Below are 25,583 nucleotides of genomic sequence, written 5' to 3'. Positions count from 1 at the left end.
TTGCGAATTGTCTGCTTCGGTCCGATTTTAAAATGGCTAAAAATATTTAGATACATATATTATATGTAGTGTATTGATATGTTCACGTATGCATTAACATGTGCAAGTTAACATAGATAAGAACCTAGGCATTATTATTATGCAAATACTTCAATCTGCCTTCTAGAGGACACCCATCATTTTGTGTCCAAAACTTTGGAATTCTCATCATCCCAATCATTGTCTTCCGTATCATCAAAACCACCACCATTACCATCAGATTCTTCACCTTCACTCTGCAAACAACCAACAGATAATTAATTGCCATTCTAATGAAAACTCATTATAATAAAAGAGAAAAATAGATTTGTAATTGAAGTATAAAAATTGAAACCTCATGTCGTTGCATGGATATTGAATGTTGCAATGCTTTTGTCTTCGTCAAAAGGTTCCTATGTCGTAGAGTAATGGGCCGCTTATAATCCTTTCCACGATAGTAGATAAGAGAGAATCCTTTGGGAAGTCTATCTATTGCTACAAGTATTCCACCACTCTTGTATTCCAGTAAACTAGCCGTTTCTTCAACAAAAGCAAGGCTCTTTTGCTTTGTTATTAATTTAACAAGTTCTCGCTGCCTCCAGTGCAAATGCATATTCTCAATGACACTATCAAAAACACCAAGTGTATCTACAGATTATCATAAGCAGCAGTCAGTATTTCATCATTGCAATATAGCAACTCTAATACAGCTGAAGATTACTCACCAAGTTGCAAGTATACCTTCAGTCTTAAACCAACCACACGGAACATAACACGTTCTTCATCTGTGATTGTTTCCCTCCTATTATCAGGACCAACTGGAACCATAGATGAATCAATTTTAGCTAATAGTTTTTCTGCTCTTGACTTCTTGGTGTCGGTATGTTCATGTATCTAGAGGTGTACATATGAATACCACAAATTAAATTGAATGTTCATAAGAAAACAGAAATCATAAAACACTTTTAGATATTTCATTTTATCCTTCAAATGTGTTATTACTCTAACACAGAAAGCTGATTCAGGCTTTGAAATTCACCATGTTGAATGCTAATATGGCATTTTGCACAAAATGAATTTCGAAGACTTTATGTACAAAATGAAGTTCTCATATTTCTGAGATTCAAAAATCCCTTGACGTCATGCCTGACTTCAATAGACTGAACCAAGGTTCATAAGATATGTTTTTCTGCACCATTACCAAACAGCCCTACACTCCAACTAATAGATATTCTATTTGATTTGGAAACCTAAATTTCAAGGTTCAGATATATAAAAAGAAATTTAAGTTCTAGCATCACAATGCCAAAGACCATAATGACTTCTCAACAGTTCCTCTTGGTGTGACACAACAACAATCTGATCGTACATTGCATACTAATTATATGAACATTAAAAAACTTCCCCTTGAAAGGAAACTGTTTATGATTTCTATTCCAACAAGTGCTCTCAATAAAACATAGCTACTTTCTCAACCATATATAAACTTCATAAAACAAGTAGATACTTACAACAGCTGGTTTACGTTCAATTTTTTTCATAAGCCTAACATTTGTGGCTTCAGCAGCCTCTTTCATCATCTTCTCACATTCTTCAGTAGAAATTTCCCTTCCACAGAGTGCTTGAGCCTCATTGAACTCAGCCATTGATCCTGCTTGTGCAGATGTTTCATCTTCCCCAGATACATCAACAGCTCTGCATTGCACATTCTCCTGTCTTTCAGATAAAATGGCAGCCACACTGGTTGGAATGAAGTCTTTTCCGCGATATATTAAGATGTAATATTTATTCCTTAGCAGTAAGGTACCTCCTGTTAATTTCTGGACCAGAGAAAAAACTTTTCAAATCAATTAATAGAACTACTGCATTATTCTCTTTTCTTCGAATATAATGTGGCATGACAAGGGAACAAAGGAATGCACCATGTACCATGGGGGTGCTTGGAAGGACTTGAGTAAACAGCTCACAATATATCTCTTAAGAAATTTTTAGCTTATTTTCATAAGCTCTCCAAGAAAGTAACTTATAAAAATAGTTCAAACAAAGTTTATGTGAATTCCCTCTTCAATTATAGAAACAATTTATATATTAGCTATTAATCACACCCTCTGTCCCATAACATTTAAGTCATTCTAGCTAAAAAAATCGTCTAATTTATTTGTCCTTTTAAAATACCAATGAAGCATCAACTTTGTTTTTCCTATTAAACTCTTAACTATTGATTACCATTTCTTTTTCCAATTCTTGTAATTAATATATTTCCCATACCATTAATTAATGGCAATTTTGTAAAGTAATTCATAATTTTTCTTTCTTATACAAAATTAACTATGTATAATCATATGCTAAAGTGACTTATATTTTGGGACGGAGGAAGTATATGATAAACACTTACTTTTTCTCAAAATTAAGGAAGGGGAAATTATCGTTAATTAAAATGGTACTAATGACTATTTTACAACTGTCCCGGAGGATTTGAACTTTGCCCCACGAGGTTATAATGTCAAGCTGACAAATGTTGTGACTGTTGGGGCTCAAATTCACAACAGTGATATGATAAATACTTACTAAATACACTTTATTATGTTATTAATCCAAACTCCACCTATGTAAATAAAGTTTAGCTTTATCCACATTGCAAGTATGTTTGCTGTACTGTTACCGTGCCATTCCAAAGCACATCTAATACCAAAAGCAACAAAAATTTGTTGTGGACTTGACAGGCACTCAAGCTCAAAGAACACACAAACATGTGTGTAGATTAAGCGGAGATAATTAGATTAGTAACTTCAAATATGATACTCCCTCCGCCCCACAATGAGTGACCCAGTTTGACTATGTGCACTATTCACATAACATACTTTGACCAAATTTTTCTACTAATATATATAGACAAATGGTAGCATATAAGATGTCGATTTGTCTTGATGAATATTTTCAAAATATCAACTTTTTATGATTTTTTTTGTAATAGATAATAAAAAAATATTAAAGGTCAAAATTGTTCATTGTCATATATGAAACAGTCAACTGGGTCACTCATTGTAGGACAGATTTATTCATACGGTGACATAAAAGTGTTTAAATCTACCTCGTGAATTACATTTAGAGCATAATGGGAGAATACATAGTGTAACAATTCCTTAAAATTATTCGTATCTTTGGTTGCTGATTAAACTAATAGAAAAGGAAACCAACTAGCTCTCTCAAAGATAGAATCATAAACCAATTTGGCGGATACTCTGGGGTATTATCAAATAAAAGCATAGCCAACGCCTTCAAAGGACACTTAATTATACAAGCCTTTTCCCACTAAGTGGGATTGGCTATAGAAGGCACTTAATCATAAGTTCATAACAAATACAAAATTTTGTATGCACCATAATTTGATTCAATACTCAAGGGGTCTCAGACATATTAATTGCACTATTCATTCTAAAATATGCTTTCACTATTTTTAACCTAATCAGCTCTGTGGCATATTATACAGTTACATATCAACGGTCAATAATTGTCTATAATTCGATGGTTCCAAACAAGGAACTGCAGATAACAAACCTTCAGTTCCAGAGCCATCAGTTCATTATTTGTATTCTGGACACCAAGCTTGACAGCAATCTTTGCGACCAAACTTTTCTCCCACAGCTTAAGAATAGCACATGCCAGGCCTTGAAGATTTCTATTTCTCCCTTTATAAAAGTTAGCACAAGATTCACATCAGCAAAAGGAAAGACAAATTTAATAAAATAGTTTAGCGGTTGAGTTTTGCTCACCCAGGGCAAAATGACAAGGAAGAGCTTTGGCAAGTTTCAGCATTTTCGTGTGCTCATCGTTGGTAAGTCGCGGATGCATTCTAGCAGGAAGAATCCTAAGCGGAGTTCTGTAACCGGGAATCGTAGGGGGGAGCAAATCAGCATCAACGGGAAGTATTCCTGTACCCCACCAGTCAACAAAACGGGGACCGAAATCATCAAGCATCCGGTTGAACTCTGCCTCCTCTGGCGTCATGTTTTCAGGCTGTTGTTGATTCAACACAACTGACTCACTCTTTTCATCACCTCCCTTTGATTCATGTTGGTTCCCATTTGTTGGCCCTTGATAACTCTTACCACGATACACCCACATAACACTTCCTGACCTCCAAATAACTAATCCTCCAGTTCGCCGCTGTACAAATCTACAAAAATTGAGTTCACATATTCAACACAAAAAATGCTATAATAATTAGGTACTACTGCTACTACTACTCGTTTCCTATTTATTTCTGCGCCTGCATCTGAGTTTCAAATATACAGACAAAACAATCACTTTTTATGAGAAGAGATGAAGTAGAGTTCACTATGGAGTAAAAAGAAGAAGTTTTGCGAGTAAAGATGGTCCTGGCTTGTTATTCCTATTCAGCTGATAAAAACTGTTCGATGTACTCTTTTTAAGATGCTTAAAAAAATTCTAGTCATTACTTGAATTCATGTAACAAGATTTGGATGAATATCAAATTTCAGAACTTAATTGCATTTTGCTCCATACAAAAATAACATACAGTATTGCCCCCTTTAGCACTAGTTTTCGTTTACCTCTTAAATGACTTGGACAAAACCTCAAGCTATTGTTGTTACTTGTTACCAATAATTACTACTAGACTAGATAGATTGGGGATTTTTCCGCAAGCTAGTTTTGAAAAAGAAATTACATATTTTGGTGAGGGGAAGTGTTGCGTCCATAATCTTGATGCCAGAATTGATGTGCACCTTGATGGTGAGTATTAACGGCATACATCACCGAGATAATGTATATATGGATCTACTGTTGTTAATAATATATTTTGTTGCAATATTATATATCATAACACATTAGGACGGTTTGATAAACAAAGCTATTATAGAAATCTTTCAAGTAATGTTGTGTGAAAGCTCAGTTTTCTTTGTTTGCAGGAATGCTGAAGCTCAGAAATCACCATCCAGAAAGGTTTCTATTTCATCCTCCAGGATAATTCTATATAACATGGTCACTGTTCTGCGATTTGTTATCCTTCACTTTTTCTTTCATTGTCGAATTACAAATCCGGTGCCCAATGCATATTAATCGTGGTTTGTATCTGTTAGTTGGAAGATTTGGTTCGCCATATCCTAACTATTATATCAACTCGAGTGGCATCTTGTCAACCGCGAAACATATATTAACAGACTTGCACTTGGGTGGTTGTTCTTATGTATTATGCATTTTTTCACATTGAAAAAGAAAGAACCCAATGGCTTCCTCGTACAGAGGAACAGCTACCTCATGCAAGTCTGCCAATACATGTTTCGCGACCAACGGGATGCACTTTGGAATTGATCAAATAGTCAGGAACTCAGATATGACGAACCAAATCTCGCAACTAACAAATACAATCCACTGGGCACCAGATTTGTTATTCGATGGTGAAAGAAAAAGCAAAGGATAACCAATTGCAGAACAATGACCATGCGATATGGAATTATCCTAGAGGATGGAATAGAAACCTTCCTGGATAGTGGTTGCCGAGCTACATCATTCATACAAACAATGAAAACTGAATTTTCACACAACATTAATTGAAAGATTCCTATAGCAGCTTCGATTATCATACCCTCTTGGTATGGGTCATGAATATGATATAATATTACAATGTATTATTAACAACAATAGCTTAATTGTCCAAGACGTTTAAGAGCAAAAACAAACTACTTTTAGTGCTGAAGGGGGCAATCATGTATGTTATTTTTGTATGGAGCAAAAACCGAATAAGCTCTGAAATTTGAGATTGGTCCAATTTTTGTTACATGAGTTCAAATAATTTTACTAGAAATTATTTAAGCATCTTAAAAAGAGTACATCAAATTGTGTTTAACAACAAAAGAGGAATAGCAAGCGAAATAATTTTGTCTTCATAATTTGATACTTAACAATACAACAATAATAATAATAAACATTTGTGTGTACATCATTATATTTATATGTATAGCAGATACAATTACAGACACAAGTGTCATAACACTGAAACATGTGATTTCATTGTGAGAGGCATAGATATGGTGTGCAGCATAGCATGAATATTAATGTAAAAGAATTATTTATATATAGCATTGATTGATTGCGATAAAAAGGAAGAAAGGTAGAAAGCAACCTGCACGATGTTATGAGCAAGATTCATATTCTGAACAAGTTGCTGGTGAAATTTGAGCTTCACCAACTCATTGGTATTCCACTGATGATGGATTCTTTGAAGCACAGAACGCGTGAGGCCAGATTTTGGGATACTGATTTTCTGCTTCAGATGAATTCCCATTGTTCGCAATCGACTAAGTTCTTCTTTCTCCAAACACGGCACAGTTACTTCATTCTTCTTCTTCTTCTTCAATAATTTATGTTCCACCTCCTCCGACGGAATAACCGACTCGTCGGAGCGAATCCATTGACGGTGCAAAAAGTAATTTGGAAGTAGGGTTCGGATTGGTTCATCATCGTTTTGATCAGATAAATTGCGGAATTGGAGAACGATTCGGTCGATGGCGTTGGATGGTAGTTGTTGTTCTTCGTTGAAATTGGATTTGGCTGAGCGAGAAGAGAATGAGTTGAAAAGAAATTTGAATTTGGATGTAAAATTGAGTGGGTTCTTCGGTGATGAAGAGATCATTGAATGTTCTTAGCAAGAACATGAAGTAAGGACGTTGTCCATCTATGTAACGCTACCAAAGACTAGGTGTTTAGGTTTAGGGTTTTAGAGCGAATGAATCAATTAGGTTTTTTGGTCTATAATAATAATCCTTGCATGTGGAAATTGAGATGGGACAGGAGTGTTATATCCTCGTTGTTTGACGCCTAGGTGACCCTCTTGGAGGAAATTTCTTAAGTACTCAATCCCCTCAATATATGGGTTTTAGTTTGACTCCCCCCAAGCTACAACATGATTGATTGGTGATGTGTCATGACCAAGGCATTAGGCGTTTCCGTTTTGGGTCAAGAGTGAATGAATGAATCAATGGGGGGGCGTTATGTCCTCGTTGTGGCATAAATCATCGGCTGTCATGCTTATCTCAGACTGGGTCGAACTTGTTCCCGAATCAAGAGGCCAAGTCCTCCAATATGGGTTGATGATAGGCTTTGATGGACCTATAGTTCAAACTATATGACGATCCACAACCCCTCCTTAGTAGGGAAAGTGTCCAAGTTGATGTAAGATGTAGTCGAGTATGAGGAGCGTGAGCAGACATATATCTATGACAGTCCAATTCATAATACATTCGTACTTCCTTACTCAATTCCCTTCAAATACGTTCGCAGTCCAATTGTATAATGTTGTATTACAATCATCAATGGATTATACATGCACTTATATATACTACTATATCATTATATGGATTGTGGAGTGCAGCTACGAGAAGACTTGGATAATCATGTACAAAATTTGTCTGTGATCATTCTTACAAACACCACGTGACATGGAGAAATAATTTCAGCTAATAACAATTTTTTTTTAAGAAGCAGCTAATAGCAATGTTAAATGGTGGTATGATGCTAATAAGGATCAATTTCCACTTCCGTTGAGAGATGGAGAAGAGTTTATGATCTCTTGGCCCAGTTCATTTATTTTGCTGATAAGAAGCATTTGCTCAGTCTCTAACTGGGCTATATACCCTTCTTGTGTATCCTCTAGAGTTTCTAACTCACTCAAAGTTGTAGACAGTTCTTCCAGATTTCCATCCTCTATTAAATACCGAACCTTTTTTGTCATCTCCTTTATCTGATATATATAATGTACAATTTCACCAGTATGTGAGAAAAATGGAGTGTAATAAAAATAAGAAGGGTTAATAGGTCTTTACCCCTGTAATATAGGTCATTTCTGGTTTCCCTCCTGTAAAATATTTTCTGTAAAATATTTTTGTTTTGATTTACCCCCCTAATAGGCCAAACAAAAATCAATTTTATTTTATTTTTTAAGAAATTTTCGTTTTTGTTTGGCCTATTAGGGGGGTAAATAAAAAAAATAATTTACAGGCGGTAAATCAAAAGAAATATTTTACAGGGGGAAAAACCGAAAATGACATATATTACAGGGGGTAAAGACCTATTAACCCAAATAAGAATAATAATAATTCACACAACAAATGAGTGAGTAGAACTGATGAAAATAAAATGACTGAATTGATGAATGGATTGTTTCTATCAGAAAGGAACATAAATTTATTCTACCAATAGTTTAGCAATAAGAGAAGTGCCCCCAAGAAATGGCATATAAACCAACTAGCTCAAAATTCTTGAAAACAAAGCAAATGTATACATGGAAAAATGAACAGGGCAAATGAAGCTCAACACCGGAGATATTTCTACAAATTGTTGAATGTGGAAGAAGAGATAGCCTGTAAAATGTTATCGCGTGCATTGCCTTTTAAGACAACGAATACAATACTTCATCATCAGAGCTGAAAAGGTAACCAAAGGTTATATTGTGTATCAGTGTGTTTTAGGAGATGCAAGATAATCTTACCTGGCTAGGACTCTGGTGTAATTTAGTCAAAGAAGGCTCAAAGTCTGGAGATTGTCTTGTTTGAATCTCTGGAACTTTTCTTGCGATTTGGATGTGGATCTCGCCACTTTTCACCCCTTGGAGAGGTATCCACTTGTCTGACGTCTGGTTCGGAGGAAGGCTTTGATATTCTACAACACATTCACCTATACTTGATGTGGGTAGTAAAGCATTATGGTCCTTTACATGCAATGTCAGGGGACTTCCATCATCTAAGAACTCTAAGGTCTGGTCCCAACGAGGGTTGATAGTTTTGTGTACAACCTACCAGATAATGCCACAGTAAATTAAGCCTTACAAGTGTAAAACAAATAATAACAGTTATGTAAGCAATCAATTGTGTCATGCCAGTATAAGTGTATAACACCATAAGAAGATATAATGTGATGGTAATAAAACTTGTAAATCTTAAGGATGTTTGGTTCGTGCAAGAGGAATTTTGGATGAAGTTTCTAACCTTTGTTCTTTTCTTTAAGTTTCCATAGTTTACCCTCACAAAAGGATCACTTGTCCCTCTAAGATCAGCAGCAATAAGATCCCTCGCTTCAATAAGAACAAGTTCAATCCAACCATTCGTCACGCCCGATGGTGGACCCTGTGTCCATTTCAAAGGAGTAGTGCTTGTTAGAAGAAGAACAAACACGCCAGAGTTAAAAATTCTGCTTAGCACATTATTCAAACAATCATTGTTTTCCTATTAAAGAAACATACCTTTGATCCCTCTTGGTTCTCCACCCAAATTGCTTCTATTTTAAGTCTTAATTCACCAGAACTCACTCCTTCAAGTGGGATCCATACATCCCTGATTGACCCTTGTACCAGTCCTTCCAAATTTACATGTGCACTACCAATGTTTTCATCTCCAAAAATTTCTTCACTAAAGCATTTCACAATTAGGTATTCATCACCACTATTCTCATCTACCTCAAAAGTATCATTCCAGACAGCAGTTAAAGTAGCAGGAGGAGGAGCAATCTTTGTTTTCATGACAACCTGAACAGATCATCAATAACAGAATCAGATAAAGTGTTATTATGAACTTACATTGCATCAAATTACATTTCAATATAAATATATTAAAGACCTTGGTCCATCGATACATGACATAGTGCTAAGACTTAAAACGAGTCAAACAGATATGTCCCAGTACCTCTCACCTTTCCATACTGCAACTTAATGTAAGGGTCAAATTTTCCAAATCTGTCTTTTGCATCAAGATCCTTTGCTTCCACAACAGTTATCTTAAGTTTCCTTCCAGTTTTTGAAAGAAGATTTGATGATCCCTTAAGTGATTTCTGAGGACTGGCATGGAGGTTGGTCAAGCTATGAGAACCATCAGAGAATTGCCATTCTTTCACTACAATTCTCACCTTTAACTAAAAAACAGAATTAAAGAAGTTAAAATGGATGAAACAATCTGTTTACTAAAAAACTTATTTCATTTTCAAGAGCGGAAATGTCTCTGCGGGAACAATTTGATAGTGACTCTATCATGAAACCCATGTTAGAAAAGAAACAATGAAAAAAATTATGCCATGTAAGTATCTGGAACATCAAAAGGCTGCTTGATTTAGAAATCACAGAATACAAACAATCTGATATGATAAACTCAGGTGGCATTTAGTATGCACAAATTATCTTCTCATTCATTGATAACCATTGATATATTATTATTATATATGGACGGTTCAGATCAAAGACCGGTTACCTATTACCAACCTTTTGTTATTGTACCAACAACAAAAATAATGACCCCACCTCTGAACATTTCCGTATTTATAATAAAAGTTGGAAATGGCATTTTATGGAGATTATAAATTATTTTAACGTGTAGATAGATTTTGGCTTTTTTTGATAGGATTATTTCTTTAACTAAACATAAGCTATTAAACTGTACCAAAAAAAAATACTATTAAAGTAACCAAAAAAAATTAATATTATTCATGTGTTCTTCAAAGAATCTTCATCTTCACCAATTTTTTCTTCCAAAAAATTTCAGATTTTTAGATCTGGAAAACCACCACAACAGTACCACATCCTTTTCTTAATATCTGCCAGAGTACACAGTAAGACTCCTCTTGAAAACCAGGATTATTTGGAATCATTTAAGAATTATTTGACAGGATTATTTAGAATTACTTTTGTTCAATTTATCACAACTTCCTTCCCCTCTTTAACTTCAGTTCATGTTTCTAATTGTGTAAATCATAAAAGGAAATTTAAATCTAAACTTACAACAAAAAATGACAAAGTAGAAGAGATGGAAGAATATATATTTTTTGATTTAGCAACCGTAGAGTCTGGGAAGGGGTCCCACCATTTTTGGTGTATTGTACGCAGCCTTACCCTGTTTTTGACATAAGAGGCTGTTTTGTGACCAAGGTGGTATAATCATGTTCCTTTTATATGGGCATGCAAGAAAGATAGAGTATACTTGTTTCTTAGTACTCAAAGAGCGTATAAGTTCAAATCAAGAAAGAAAAACGTGCGTGTAAGCTTTGACTAGATGAAAATCAAACACTGCTGTTAGAATTATAGATTGTAGATATTCCCTATAAGTGTAACAGCTTCTGATTTTATATATTCCTAGGATTACAGGACTTCCTAGTCTAGTGGTTATTCAATGTATTTACTTCCTAGTCTAGTGGTTATTCAATGTATTTATTGTAACACTAGTATAAATACAATTGTGTGATCTCATTATAGACACAAATATTCAATCAGAAAATACAAATTCTATAACTGCTAATGTAGGATAACCAAGCTATATCTACCATAAAGCAAAGAAAGCTTGACAGATGGGCAAATATTGTACCTCTGCTGAGTTGGCCCCCTCAAATGGGACAAGCATTTCAACTTCCTCTCCACAAAACTTTGCATGTTTTGCTATTACACCAGAATCAGTCCCTACTGCCCACATTATTGTTGAATCATCCTCCACATGCCTCATCTTCTCAGAGACATAAAGAAATAGGTTAGCGTTCAAATAGCATATATGAAGCTTTACCACAGCGGTATTAAAAATAAGAGGAATGCTACAGACAGAAGTTTTGACAATCACTGTTAACAGTTGCTCAAATATTGAGCCATATCATTGCTCTGTTCTCGGTTACCGGCTAGACAAGTTCAGTTTTTTTAGCCTTTTAAATTATCACCTAAAACAAACCAGACACGGATTCAACAATATTTCTTCTCCATTACCTCTATTTCAAAAATGCTATCCTCTTGCCCAGAAAAACTTACTGTTGCCATGAAGTCACAACAACCTCCCCTATTGCGTCCATATTAATTTGTCCTGAAGTGTATAGCTGAGGTGTTGATTTTTTTGACAGATGGTATTGCAAATAATAAAACTAAAAACTCATAGATTGATCTGTGTTCAAACTAGCCGCTTTATCATTGCATTCCAAAAGTTAAATTCATAGATGGATTTGAATCATGTGACACTTTGGATCTACAGGCATGTTGACCAAGGGTAGTGGTGTACATATTTATAAAGGATGGGGAAGAGCTATTGGCTTAGATGATTGTAGTGGGGGTTTGGCGAGGATGGAATTGGTTGTGGGCACGAGACGGTGTGGTCTTTACCAAAGTCAAAGATTAAGGAAGGCGGTGAGAGTTATTTCGCAGATAGGTTTATGTAAAAAAAAAAAAATTAAGGAAAAAAAAGTGTTAAAAATACTTTACTTAAAGATCCGGTAAACCAGTAAGCAGTTTTAAAAACACAATAACATGGCTCAATAGTTGAGCATGTGTTAACTAGCGAGTGTTAAGTGTATGTCAATAGCATTGCTCTAACAATAAAATTGCTTGTCCAAGAATCATATATTTATTGACAGCCGATTAATAATGTATTGCTAGCACATATAAACAAACATCTATGAGGTGACAATACCTTAATTTCACAAGATGCTAGGTAGTCGTACTTCACACTGTCAGAGGGGCACTGATAAAGATTGAAGCGAACTATTCCTGTATTATCATGTAAAACCATATTAAATGTTGTATCCCATCTTGGAGTTGAACCAAGACGCACACCCGTTCTCCTTGTCAGCTCCTCCGCTTCTAGCTCTATAAATGTCTGCAAGTCCTTGTCGCTCAAGTTGTCTTCTAAACAGCCATCACTTGTGCCATTTTGTTGCCTCCCCTTGAAGCAACTCCTAGAAAGTTTGTTTGCGGAAATCACTGAAACATATATGGTGCCTCCAACAGCATATTTCCTTAAATCAACTGCAGGCAAACTGAAACACCGGCGCCGAGGTTCCACCATAGTCTTTACCAAAGTGTCAGTAAAAAGTTTAACCTGTATGAAAGGTAACTACTATTAGTATGAAACATCATATGACACAACACTGGGGAAAATCCAGAGAGAAAACTAGCGAAAGACACTTGAAACATCAGGGAATGTTCCAAGAATGAATGAGCATGGGAGAGGCAAAGAATAAAATGGGCATGGTTTTTATAGACAATAGCTCCTAATCACTTAATTCAAATTGCGCCAGAAATATAGACATCAGGTTTTTCTATAAATTTTGACTAATTTGAACATACCAGCCAAGGAGAAACACCGGGCAACTCAGTGGCTGATTGACTTCCTCCGCTTCCAAAGGCAATTCCTATTCTAACCTCAGGTGTAGATACAAATGAATACAAAAGTGCTTTTCCATCTAGTATTGGTGTCACAAGAAGCTGCAAAAATAATTTGAATGATTAGATTATGGTAAAGGACAAGTAGTGCCTCGGAATATAAAGAATGTATCAACAGAAAATAATTTTCTTCAAAACAGCAGTATACCGGTAATCATATTTATAGTTCTATATTAGCAAGCAATCTAAACTCCTAATTTGTTATCATTTCTACTACTTTATTTAGTATATATAGCTCTATTGCATGTCTAAGGAGCATAAATGCAAAGGGTGTTATTTCACATACATCTCCCTTAATATGAAGACTGTTAATCACAATTCTGGCAGTACCAACGGAAAGCTTAGCAACCATCAAAATGCTCATCTCACTCGTGTCCCAATCAAAACCCATTTTCAGGAGTCGCTGTCAATACCAATAGAATTCTATATTAAAATCTCATATAAGTGGAATATATAAGCACTTAAGGGAAGAAAAGCATTCGCCATAATAGACCTTAAATAAACAAGGCATACATAAAGTTATACAGAAGTGACATCTGAAATGTGATGCAAAATAAAACCTGATCACCAGACGTTGACCATCTAATCCCTTGAAGGCCCAAACTGGGAGGGCGTGATCCAAGTGAAAATTCCTGCACTTCAACCCTTTCCTGCGGAAATTATTTCTTTAGTTCAGTTGAGCAGCATTTATTGAATTGGATGTTTAAACTTTATTGGTAAACAAATGTAAAACTCTTCCACCAATGAAAATGATCAATACTTACTATAAATCTTGGTTTGCGCAGCTTTAAACGTTTCTGAGACACAAAAGAAAAACAAAATTGATAAGTTGATTAATTCCACACTCACCGACTCACTCAAAACTCCAATACATAAGAAAAGACGGAAATTTCACCTCTACTATGGCTGATAACCTTGTTGAAAGCTTAGGATTAAAATAATTGGACCAGATTTGTGACAACAATAGATTCAACCACTCACATTGTTCCAATGGTGTGACAGGCTATAATGTACAAAGAAAATAAGTTGAAATAAACATCATAAAAGCTCATTCATGAAATGCCAAAGAGACAATTAGAGTGAAAAACATACCGAAGTATTGACTATGATACGATTCCATTTCTTGTTCAAGTCCTCTTCAAGTATTTTCCTCTGGTAATTCCCATACTGCGAAATAAAGACCAACACAACAAAGAACAAGAATCAATACTGATTGAAACACTATTTCGTTGAGAGAGAGAGAGAGAGAGAGATTACATACTTGTGTAGATGCAAAGAGAAGAAGGATAACTGGAAGGCAATTGGAGAAAGAGAAGATCCATTTGTGAATAAACCAAGCAATGAAAACGAGAATAAGAAAGTAAGAAATCCGTGAATTTTCCTTCACTTTCACAAATTGGTTTAACAACTTCACTGAAGCTTCTTCCAAATTATTGGGAATCATCAAACCTTTCTTACTACTCATAGCAGCAGTGAGAAAAAAAAAGTTTCTATTGATTTTACTACTTGGTGCTAAACATGATCATGATGGATCATAAAAAAGGAAATATAACAGAGCAAGAAATGAATATTCATAATATGTTGGTAGAAAGAAAAGAAAAGAGAAAGGTACCCAATTTCTCTGTGGTTCATAAATTCTTCTTGGGTTCGGTTCCATTATCACTATCTTTCAACACAAAAATTTATCATATTTACTTCAACTATTCATATATGTTATTACTCCATGGGTTTCAAAACAATTGTCATTTCAATCAATTGCACACAAATTAAGAAATATTATAATGAAATAATCATTAGACAAAACATTTTTATTAAATTGTCCAAGAAAAAGATAAACTTAAAGTTGCATTAAAAAGTGTGCGAGAGAAAAGTTGGAGTATTTATTGAATGTAAAATTTAGAAAAAAAAAATTAAAGTTCTATTCGAAATGTAAAGTGGCATTCATTTTAGGCTTAAATATGATAATCTTTCTTGTAATTTGATCTAATTTTGATTTTCGTCCCTCTAAAAAAAAAAATTGAAATACATCCCTGTAAAAAAACAATTGTTTGAAAAAGGTCACTAGTCCCACTATTCAACTGATTTGGCATGTTTTGGCCACGTGGCATGCCACATAATATTTAATTTTAAAAAATATGAAAATAAATTTAACAAATTTAAAAAACAATATAAAAATTTCAAAAAAAAATTAAATATTAAAATAATTTTCTGAAATTTTAAATATTATATTTCTGGAAAAAAAAATTAATTTTCGTAAAAGAACAAGAAATTAGAATTTTTTTTAAATTTATAATTTATTATCGAAAACTTTTGAAATATAATTGTCATTATTTTCGAAAAAAATTTAATATATAATTTTCAAATTAAAAAAAAATCTATTTTTCGAAAATTTAATTTTCACATTTTTTTTCAAAATTTTAAATTTTAAGAGTTTTTTTTGTCAAAAAATTAAGTTTTCGAGAATTTTAATTTTCAATTTTTTTTCGGAAAGAATTATTGTATTTTTTTCTGAAATTTTTATAATTTTTAAATTTAAAAAAATAATTTTCAGATTTTTTTTAAATTACATGGACTGCCACGTGGCAAAGTTTGCACAGTCATCAACTGCCAAGTCAAACATAAAGTGGGGTCAGGGATCTTTTTCAAACAATTTTTTTTTACATGGATGTATTTTAAAAAAAAATATTTAGAGGTACGAAAATCAAAATTCGCACAAATTACAAGGACGATTATCATATTTAAGCCTTCATTTTAAAACAATTTTTTTGTCTAACGTGACACTCATTATGAAATGAATGAAGTGCTGCATTGCTTAATTCTCCTTAAATAAATAGTTAAAGAGTAAACTAATAAAGAAATTGAGGATCGGAAATAATTCTCCTTTGTTTGTTTTGATTTCCCGTCTTTGTGCGGTGTGTTTTTGATTTCCCGTCTTAGTGCGGTGTTTATTTGATTCAGGTTGAAAGATTAACTTTGAGCAAGTGCAGATCCGATCAATGACAATGATTTTAGCGTCGTCAATGCATATCCGAAGACATGAGGATTCCGGAGACTTAAATACAATCATACTAGTCATATTTATAGGCATAGGTACCTTGCCGTTTTATGCTATTAACATGGATGTTGTGAGTTTGTTCACAGATTCATCCTTTTTGTTTTTAGTGAATTTGAATTTGTATTGTATCGATCTACTCTATCAATTCGAATGAATAAATATCGTTTATTTTTGTAAAAAAAAATATGTAGAATTTTTTTGACGAATGTGTACCATATTTTTCTTTTTTCACTTATATACAATTACATATAATAATTATTATTAACTTTTGTATCACAATTAAGCCAGTATGACACACATAATTATTATTAACTTCTGCCCTTTGTTATCAAAATTTTGTTAATTTTATCTTTAACTTTTGCCGTTTTAAAAAATTTATTTTTAATTCGTTTCATGTTAAAAAAAATTAAATTTTGGTAAATAAATCTTTCATAGCGTTCAAAACTTGTCTTAAAAAAATCGTTCAAAAATTTAAGAGTTTAAGGATAATTAAACAAACTTTTTTGTAACGGGACTAAAATTAGAAGTAATTTTTTTTTGTAAGGACTAAAAGACCTATTAAAATTAAGCAAGGATTAAACTTAGAAGTTCCCAATTTTATTGGAACCAAAAATATATTTAACCTTTAATATAATACATTTTTGTCCAAATAATAATAATATACAGTAGGTCGGCGTTATTTTGTTGATATATTAAACTTAGTAAGTTTGACAATGAGTATATTTTATAATTTCAAATCCAAATATTTTAATCTTTAATATACAATATATAGATATTTCAAATCAACGACTAAACAACGTTAGGATGATTCTTTACTAAAAAAAACAATAGGATGATTCTTAAAAACATTAGGATGATATTTTTTTATGTTGAATTTAGTTTATAATCATAGTACTTTTTTTTTTTTGAGGGATAGTACTTATAAATTTAAGATAACATAAAATTAAATCAAGACATTTGATAAAGAAAATATTAATTCGCCGTGCAGTGCACGTGTCTTACACTAGTAAAGATATAATTGACAGTGTTGCCATATTTACCCTCACGAGAAACTAAAATGACACGAAACTCTCTGATCTAAACGACTCTGTGGCGAAGCCGCCATTGACGACGAATCGGAGAAGCTAAACTCTATTGCCGCGGCGGTGTTGCATCGAAATCGGAATCACTATATTCATTCATAATTTCACAAGAAATAGAAAATAAAAATGATGACGTGTTCTTCGGATACGATCAGCATCGCTGCGAGAACTCAGAAAGTCGATGTTGATAATCGATTTTCGCTTCGTATCTACTACAGGATCGCCGATAATATCCTCAAACAGGTATTCATAATTCAAATTAATTCAATCCACCCACACTTTTTACCTTTTTTTTCAATATTTATTTCATTTAGTTCTGTATCAATTGTTGACTTATATCATGAAATTAAACTGTTACTTAGGTTATATTTCAATTTCTAGTAAATAGTGGTTTGTTCAATTTCTGCAAAGCGCTACTATTTGAGGACATTCATATTCATCAAATTTCACATTAGTTGGAGAAATTGAAAATATCAATTAACATTTTACCTTATTATTTATGGTTTTCAATTTAGAAGCGTTTGATAGTAGGTTATGTGACTGATAAGATAAATTACATGCACGGATTTCACTATATATAGTTTTCATGCTGTCATACTGGCTTTTATTTTACAGTCATGTTATATATTCTGCAACATCATGTAAGTGACAATTAAGTTTTAACCCAACATGTCTGTGCTTCTATTCCGTGTTGTTAGATAGTGGCACTATTGCATAGTGGAATTTGAACAAATGACTATTGTTCCGTGATACGCTGTTTAGCACAAAATATTGTGAAATAGCAACTATATCGGTGTTGTGGCACTGTTGCGTAGTGTTATTTGAACAAACCACTATTTTCCACCCTTTACAATATAAGGGTCAGCCCAAGGGTTAGGCTACTAAAGCCCTCACTTTAGGCCCACACAAAAAATTATTCTTCATTTTATTTTGATAAACAAAATTTTCATATGCAGAGAAAAAAGACCCCATATTTTAAAATCTTCTTTTCGCCTCACTTGCTATTAAAAATTATTGGGCCTGCCTTGCTGCAATCAACAACACTGCATCTACTCTTAGTTGCTTGTACTGACTTTTCAGATGTTGTTTTTTTGCTCCTGAATTTATTGTACTTTATTTTATTGTTATATCTGGAAACATTAATGTGGTTATGTTTCCGTTTAAAAGACCAAAAATTTCGTTACTTGTTCTGCATGGCTTCTCATATCCAAATATCGAATTTGATTTTGCAGGCTGATATCTTTCGTGCAGAGAAAAATATTATTGATCTATATATCATGCTCCTAAGATATTCTAGGTAATACAACAAGATAGTCTGTATTGTTATTTGACTCATAATACTGTCTACTGTATGTAGTAAATTTGTTTGAAAATTGAAATAGGAGGAATTCATTCTATTTCATATCTTTGTTATCTAACTGAACTGAGGTTTTTTTTCCTTGGTTGGTGTCAGTTTGGTCTCTGAGACAATACCACGGCACCGAGATTATAGAACATCTCCACAGAGCAAGAAAGAGTTATTGAGAAAGGTTAACTTTCAGCTCTCTTGCTCAAATGATAACAAACATGTTACACTTTTTTTAATGTAATCTGATGTTTAGGTTCTTGCTATCATTACAGAAATTGTTAACTTCTGTGATTGAACTGGAGAAGCTGAAACCACTGGCACAACAGAAGATCAATGAGCTTAACAGCAGGAAATCATATCAACACAGCGGGAGGGACACGTTTCGTTCAAATTATTCGACTGGTTTTTCCCCGGTGAAAAAGCAAACTATGGCTAGTTACGATGAAATAAAGGTAAAATTTATTAGATAATTTATATTGAAGGTTGCAGCTCATGGGTGATAGAGTTTCCTTACAGTTATATCTGTTCTTTTGGTTGAACACATTTTTTACTGTTTCTGTGCTCTCCACCTCCCCTGAAGAAGTTTTGTATCAATTATATTTATATGATTTTATACATGACCAGGCAGTCAGACAAACTGCTGGAGAGTTTGTCTACCGAGGATCAAAAGCCCAGCAGTATCCTTGTGTAAGGCCTGTGGAAGATAGTATGAAAAGACTGTAAGTTTCAAATTTTTCCGTCATTAATGATTGACCTTCTTATGTTGGTCAGTTCTGCATAAATTAATTCACTTTGCTTTCTCCACTGGCATGAAGTTATACAAAGATGTACTTGCAGTGAGTACAATATCGATAACTAGGGTTTGTATCTGTTTAGGTCATGCCTTGAGAATGCTCTCAAGGTGGGTATTTATAGCCTTTCTTGGGCTTTTATTCCCGTGACTTGAGCCCCAAGTCACACCTTTTATGTTTATTGCACGTTCTAGATGCTTCTAGAAGTCATTACAGGCGGTGATGAGGGAAGGGCGCGCCCTAGGGTTAATCGGGCTTTACGAGAGGATGCTGAGCCCTTAATATAATATTGGCAGTCCAGAAGACTATGCTAATATGCTGTTGGGTTATATTTTGCCCGTCATATGAGATTTCTTTTCTTATGAAAGTAGATATTGCTACATGGCCTTCTTTGCTTGATAACCCTTTTAACTACGTTTCTTACTGTAGATCTCTAACTCTCCCTCCCCAAAGGAAGAAACTCTCTCCAGACATTCTATTCTAGGTCCAAATGGCCTTAAAGGGCCGTGGCAACCACCTACAAGTGATAAAGGGGTATGATAGTGTTTATCTGTATCTTTCGATGATTTTAAAAGATCATCCACCTCCTGACTGTTCTTTATGGATGTAGGTGAGGTATCCAACTATCATAGATCTGTCTCCAGTTGAAATTCCAAGGTTGTGGCTTATGTTTATTTTATTTACAACTATTTTCTTTTGTTGTCCTATTCATTTTAAGAAGAAAGTGATGTTGTTGATTGCAACCTTTCTCAATAATTGTACCTCATTTGAAGACTTGTAAAAAATTATTTACTGCTAAAATTTTGAGGTCAGTCGTACATGAAGCATTTTTTAGCTGGTTTATCTATTAACTTATATATAGTAACTACATTTCTTCTGTTGGATTCTCTATCTGAACTAACAGCCTTCATCAATCCTTGGAAGATGGATCACAGAATAAAAAAGATAATAGCATTTCAGAACACAATAAATTAGACGTAGAATCTACTCTTACCCAGAGTGAGGACTGCCAGGTCAAACATGCTGATGAAACTCCTTCGCTTATCTCTTTTGAAGAAACAGAAGACTTTGCTCCTATAAAAGTTATTAGACAGCCTTCTCCTCCACCTGTACTTGCTGAAGTACAAGATTTGGTTCCTACAGTATCACCTCATGTTGATGAGGCAGGATGTAAGACAGAGACTCCATTGTCAGATAGTTTTGGCCGTGCTGAGTCTCCTCTTCAATTACACATCGTGAGAGTCAAAAAGCATTTTATCATTAATCTTTGATGCAAACTTCTTTTTGGTTCATTTTTGGGGAAGAATTAATCAGTTCATTTTGAGTATTTATTAGTTTCTTTGCTTGCATACTCACCTTTCCTAAAATTTAACCGTTGGAACGTCACTATTCCCTCTTTTCCTTATAATTGTTTCTGTTTGCAGTCAACTGCAATGATGGGTAGTTTTATGAAGCTTGCCAAGTCTAACACTGACAAAAATTTAGAGACTTGTGGTATCCTTGCAGGCTCGCTTGTAAGTGTTCTTTACATTTTTTGTCTTAAAGTAATCAGCAAGAATAGGTACAAGATGAGTTGCCAAGTTGGAATGCTAATACTCCCTCCGGTCCTTATTATAAGAAACAATTGACTTTTTAGATTCATTGAATAATTAATGTATCTTGTTATAAATATAGATTAGATACATCATTTGTACAATGAACCTAAAAAGTCAATTGTTTCTTATAATAAGGACCGGAGGGAGTATTAATTTATGCATCAACTGTAGAATTTTCTTTTCATGTTAATTTTTTTGGCAGTGTGCATTATTTACTTAAATTAGAAACAAAAGTTAACCCATTGCTGGAATTGCTTCAACAAAAAAGATATTTGAACATTCCGTCTCATGTACATAGCTACAGAATATACAGATCATGTATGTTTTTGTGCATGAGCTTGCTTTGTGTCTGGTGTTTTTATGTAGTAGGTTTTAAAATTTTTACCAATGTCTTTTATCCTTGGATCTATCTCTCCTAGTGCATACATCAACTGTGAGATATTGATTGTTCTTTTCCAACTTCAACTGATTTGCAGAAAAATAGAAAATTTTATATCACAGCTCTAATAATCCCCAAGCAGGAGGCAACATCAAGTTCTGTAAGTACTCATTCAATATAATCGCTTGAGTAACATCTATTATGATTATGTTCTCTAAAAATGTTACCTTTCCTGAACAGTGTCAAGCTACAAATGAAGAGGAAATATTTGAAGCACAAGATAAGCGATCACTTTTTCCCCTTGGATGGATCCATGTGAGTTTTCTGTTTTCTGTCTTTTGGCACTGGCTATAGCTTATTGAGTTTTTCAAAACCTTTTGATGCTATTTGTCCAGATAAATCATATATTGTTGTACCATATTCGTAGCGATTTGGCTTCTATAAAGTTTAAAAAGTAAAGTAAGATATCTCAACCGTTGATGAGAAAATCAGTGGTTGATGATACACGTGCATGCATATTAAATCATGGATGTTATCGATGGTTGATTTTCTCATTAATGATTGAGATCTCCTAGATTACCATCTGAATTGAAGATTCATCTTAAAGGAGCTAATTAATTATAGGCCATATACATCCTTGTATATCTGTCTCAAGCCTTTGTACTACATCTCTAAGATTTCTAAGAAACAATTTCACTTCACATTAAGGAGATACTGACACTGGTGGCGGTAATTATAATAATACAGCCTATGATTTTGTAAGTTTTATTTTTTAACTACAGAATTTGTTAATATGTAAATGGCAAGGACAACAACTACCATAGCCTTTTCCCACTTGGTGGATGGTGTAAATTAATAAAAAGAGTCCTATATAATTAAATGTTTGTAAATATGAAGTTTGCCTTAACTAAAATCCCAGAACGGACTGAGATTTGTATGGTGAGATTGCTTAAGCCTTCAGGTAGTAGTTGAGTGACTGGTTAATGGTTCTGTCTACTGCATATGTACCTAGTCACAAACTTTCTGATATTGTATACATGTCACGGACTCACAGTGAAACCAGAAGGTGTTTGTAACAAATGGAGATTTTTATTGGAGATATTAAAGGCTGACATGTGCACAAGGCACCAACCATTTTGGAATCTGGGGAGGGTGAGATGTGTACAAGATTACTCCGTATAATAAAAGGGGCAACACATTAGTAATTTGGAGGAGAGTACAATGGATGTCATTATATATCATAAAAAGCTAAGAATTTCATTCCATGTAAAGCCCTCTTGCTGCCATACGTCTATGTTAAGTTTTACCAATATGGAAAAACAGGCTCTTGTAGGAAATTTATTATCTATAAACAAAATGAACTTGGAGTGATTTTCACAAACATTTAGTGCACTATGTTTGAAAGTTGGCTGAGATAGCACTAGGAGTATACTGGACAGAGAATGTTTATGAATCATTATAAATAAGCTCGTAGTCTTCCTGCACCCGAGAAAAGTTAAGAAAAAGAAAGTGAACTTTTGTAGAATCTAATCACGAAGGCTGGAAAGAAGGGAAAAAAAGCCAAACAGTTAGCTATTTCAGAGCTATCCTTAATAAGATATTGCACAGCAGTTCAAGTGATTGTGACACAGAGGGCCATTCCTGAACAACAACGGAGAGTTTTGGTTTAGGAATGTTAAATTACTTGTGACAAACCTTGTGCACATTGGACACAGCCTTCTGGAGGTAGCTTTAGCCTTTAGAATTGTTTGCTTAAATGGAGCAGCGCGAACTTCTGTGCTATTTGTGTTTCGAGCGTCAAAACTGGGGTTTTGATTTCATTACTCTCTATTTCCCAACTTCTGAAGACAGATAACGGAAATAATTTCATGTATAGTCGGTTTTTATTTTGTCACTCTAGTTAATACTCCCTCAAATCCTATTTACTTGCCGTTTTCAAATCTCAATGCAACAATAATTTTTGTTTTGTCAATATCACCATTAGTTATTTATTGCAAAGAGAGAAATAGATTGAATGAGACAGTAAATGATTTAGAGTGCAGAAAAAGTTCAATAGCTATATCAAATGTAACCAATTTCTTCTGGTTGTCTTGGTATGTGTAAAACACTTCCAAACGACAACTAAAAAAGTATGGAGGGAGTATTAGGAATAGACTCTTCTCAAGACCCTAGTATCGGGTAATATTGCATGTGGGCCTTATGGTTAAGGAGCGGGTCCATGTTATTTAGTGGGACCCGCACAAGATTTCACCATATAATAATTGGTGTTGACAATAAAATGAACGTGTGTGTTTTACTTGTTAGCATTCTTTGGTTTCATTTGTATCATATCCAAATTTTTTACTTTTACTTTGATTTTTTAAGGAACTTTTTACTTTTACTTTTACTTTTACTTTGATATTCTTCCCATTTTCTTGCTGCAATACTGACATATAATTCTGAATACGCAGACACACCCTACACAATCTTGTTTCATGTCATCAATTGATGTACACACCCATTACTCATATCAGGTGAGTTCAAGAGAGGTTTCTTTAATTTTAGCACAGATTGTTATTTATTGATGTTGTTTGCTTAGACTTTGAGATATATTAGCACAGAAATGGAATTTCAGATATAGTTTAAACTTCTACATTGCATATTATACTTTCAACCAAGTGTCTGACAAATAAGTAAAGATTGTTATCTATTGATGTTGTTATTTATATGCAATGTAGAAGTTTAAACTATATCTGAAATTCCATTTCTTCAATGTATGTTGCATATGATCAATCTCTTAGAAATTTGGTGATTTTGTCAAAATTTGTTTCTTCTATTGTTGCTGTTAAAGATGGGGCTATTTATAATGAACCTGAGGCCTGAAGAATCAAGCTAATTAGATTCGGTATTTCTTTGCATTTGAGTTTTAATCCTATTGAATGCTTTTATCTATAGATTATGCTGCCAGAAGCTGTTGCAATAGTCATGGCACCAACAGACAGTTCAAGGTAACATCATATGTCTCAAATGTGTTTTGATAGGAAATTAGAGAAGAAAGCATATTCATATCATAAATAAGTTAGCGAAACCGTGAAAGTAAATTGGATATAATTATCAAACGAGACTGCTTTAGACTATTCAGTAATGGCTATTTATGCCAGCCGGTTGATATTTTGTTCATAATAATCACATTAGTTTCAATCCTAGGACTCCTCATTGTCTGGTGATATGCAATATCACTGTAAAAAGGCTGACAGCTTGCCTTGGTTAGCATTGTAATGGGGATAGCCTGCAATATCCTGTACTTTTATGTACCAAAATGAAAAGAAGGAAATTGATAGCTAATAATGTAGGAAGCACATAAAAGATATATATAAACCTTGACAAACAAGTAGAATCCTTTATAGAATAACGGTAACCCATTTAGAGATGTTTGTAGAACTCTGATTATATGATAATTCTAATCTTCCAATACAATCCTTGTTTAGAGATAAACTCTCCAAAAATTCACTATGAAAGAACATTAAAAGAATGGCTCGCCTCTTTGTTCTCCTCCTACATTAGCATAATAGCACGTCTACTACAATTCTCCACTAAAAAGAAATTAGTCAGAATATTCTTAGATATACGTATAAAGAATGTTCTGAATTTGGGTACTGAAAGATTGTCTATTTTGGAATAACTTGTGTCTATTTACATGTAACAGAACTCATGGTATTTTTCGGCTGACAACCCCTGGGGGCATGTCGGTCATTAGACAATGCCAGCAACGAGGCTTTCATCCACATGATCCGCCTCCAGATGGTGGTCCCATTTACGATACATGTACAGATGTTTACTTGAACCCCGATTTAAAATTTGATGTCATTGATCTTCGATGATAATACTTTTTTGTTTCTAGATGGGTAAAAATCTAATCATTGAATTGTCCATATTACTATACTTTCTAAGATATATAGGTTTTACCATTTATCCAGCAATGGACTTCATAATGGCTATCGTCTCGGCTATTTGTAAAAGAAGAAATGTTGCTCATTGATTGTTTATTCTTGGCTTCTACAACTCTGTATTTTGTAACTATTCACCAATGGCCTGTTTACCATTGTTCTGTGTGAAATCCTAAACTTCCTGTTCAAATATA

The 25,583-nt window shown here is 33.9% G+C and overlaps 3 protein-coding genes across 5 annotated transcripts; 1 reads left to right on the top strand and 2 right to left on the bottom strand.

The window, feature by feature from the left end:
• LOC11408111 (CRM-domain containing factor CFM3, chloroplastic/mitochondrial) lies at positions 1–7,132 on the bottom strand. 3 transcript variants are annotated; one of them, XM_039829226.1, is made up of 9 exons: positions 6,736–7,132; positions 6,588–6,691; positions 6,164–6,557; positions 3,792–4,185; positions 3,577–3,707; positions 1,530–1,838; positions 744–912; positions 374–666; positions 1–275 (listed from the first exon to the last, which is right to left on the bottom strand). In XM_039829226.1, the coding sequence occupies exons 2-9, from the start codon at positions 6,671–6,673 to the stop codon at positions 177–179; spliced, it is 1,875 nt and encodes a 624-aa protein (XP_039685160.1). In that variant the 5' UTR covers positions 6,674–6,691; positions 6,736–7,132; the 3' UTR covers positions 1–176. The 3 variants fall into 3 exon arrangements, with proteins under 3 accessions (XP_039685160.1, XP_039685159.1, XP_024629651.1); XM_039829225.1 differs by having other exon boundaries at positions 6,164–6,691; XM_024773883.2 differs by lacking the exon at positions 1–275 and having other exon boundaries at positions 455–666; positions 760–912; positions 6,164–7,132.
• A 280-nt stretch (positions 7,133–7,412) lies between these two features.
• On the bottom strand, positions 7,413–14,877 carry LOC11417014 (synaptotagmin-5). The gene is made up of 14 exons (XM_003630818.4): positions 14,475–14,877; positions 14,306–14,380; positions 14,109–14,216; positions 13,978–14,010; positions 13,774–13,863; positions 13,500–13,616; positions 13,118–13,255; positions 12,462–12,869; positions 11,382–11,516; positions 9,724–9,942; positions 9,278–9,559; positions 9,024–9,161; positions 8,528–8,830; positions 7,413–7,780 (listed from the first exon to the last, which is right to left on the bottom strand). The coding sequence occupies exons 1-14, from the start codon at positions 14,676–14,678 to the stop codon at positions 7,565–7,567; spliced, it is 2,466 nt and encodes an 821-aa protein (XP_003630866.1). The 5' UTR covers positions 14,679–14,877; the 3' UTR covers positions 7,413–7,564.
• A 2,425-nt stretch (positions 14,878–17,302) lies between these two features.
• On the top strand, positions 17,303–25,583 carry LOC11417013 (AMSH-like ubiquitin thioesterase 1). Its single transcript, XM_003630815.4, is given in 15 exon segments — positions 17,303–17,593; positions 18,583–18,647; positions 18,804–18,879; positions 18,971–19,150; positions 19,323–19,417; positions 19,919–19,932; positions 19,935–20,023; positions 20,100–20,146; positions 20,394–20,724; positions 20,914–21,003; positions 21,561–21,623; positions 21,704–21,778; positions 23,914–23,976; positions 24,398–24,450; positions 25,149–25,583. Coding segments are annotated over 15 exon segments (1,533 nt in total). The 5' UTR covers positions 17,303–17,476; the 3' UTR covers positions 25,324–25,583.

Source organism: Medicago truncatula, chromosome 8 (genome assembly GCF_003473485.1).
Source record: "Medicago truncatula cultivar Jemalong A17 chromosome 8, MtrunA17r5.0-ANR, whole genome shotgun sequence".
Taxonomy (NCBI): Eukaryota; Viridiplantae; Streptophyta; class Magnoliopsida; order Fabales; family Fabaceae; genus Medicago; species Medicago truncatula.
This window is presented reverse-complemented; position numbering and strand designations above follow the sequence as displayed.

Bases quoted from the DNA above. Each gene is read 5' to 3' on its own strand.
- LOC11408111 (XM_039829225.1), bottom strand. From the start codon at position 6,673: ATGATCTCTTCATCACCGAAGAACCCACTCAATTTTACATCCAAATTC. The intron at 1,839-3,576 runs GTTTGTTATCTG...TCTCTGGTCCAG, and splicing joins TGATGGCTCTGGAACTGAAG to AAATTAACAGGAGGTACCTT. The intron at 913-1,529 runs GTAAGTATCTAC...GTACACCTCTAG, and splicing joins TTGAACGTAAACCAGCTGTT to ATACATGAACATACCGACAC.
- LOC11417014 (XM_003630818.4), bottom strand. From the start codon at position 14,678: ATGAGTAGTAAGAAAGGTTTGATGATTCCCAATAATTTGGAAGAAGCT. The intron at 12,870-13,117 runs GTATGTTCAAAT...CCTTTCATACAG, and splicing joins CCGGTGTTTCTCCTTGGCTG to GTTAAACTTTTTACTGACAC. The intron at 7,781-8,527 runs GTAAGATTATCT...TATATATATCAG, and splicing joins TACACCAGAGTCCTAGCCAG to ATAAAGGAGATGACAAAAAA.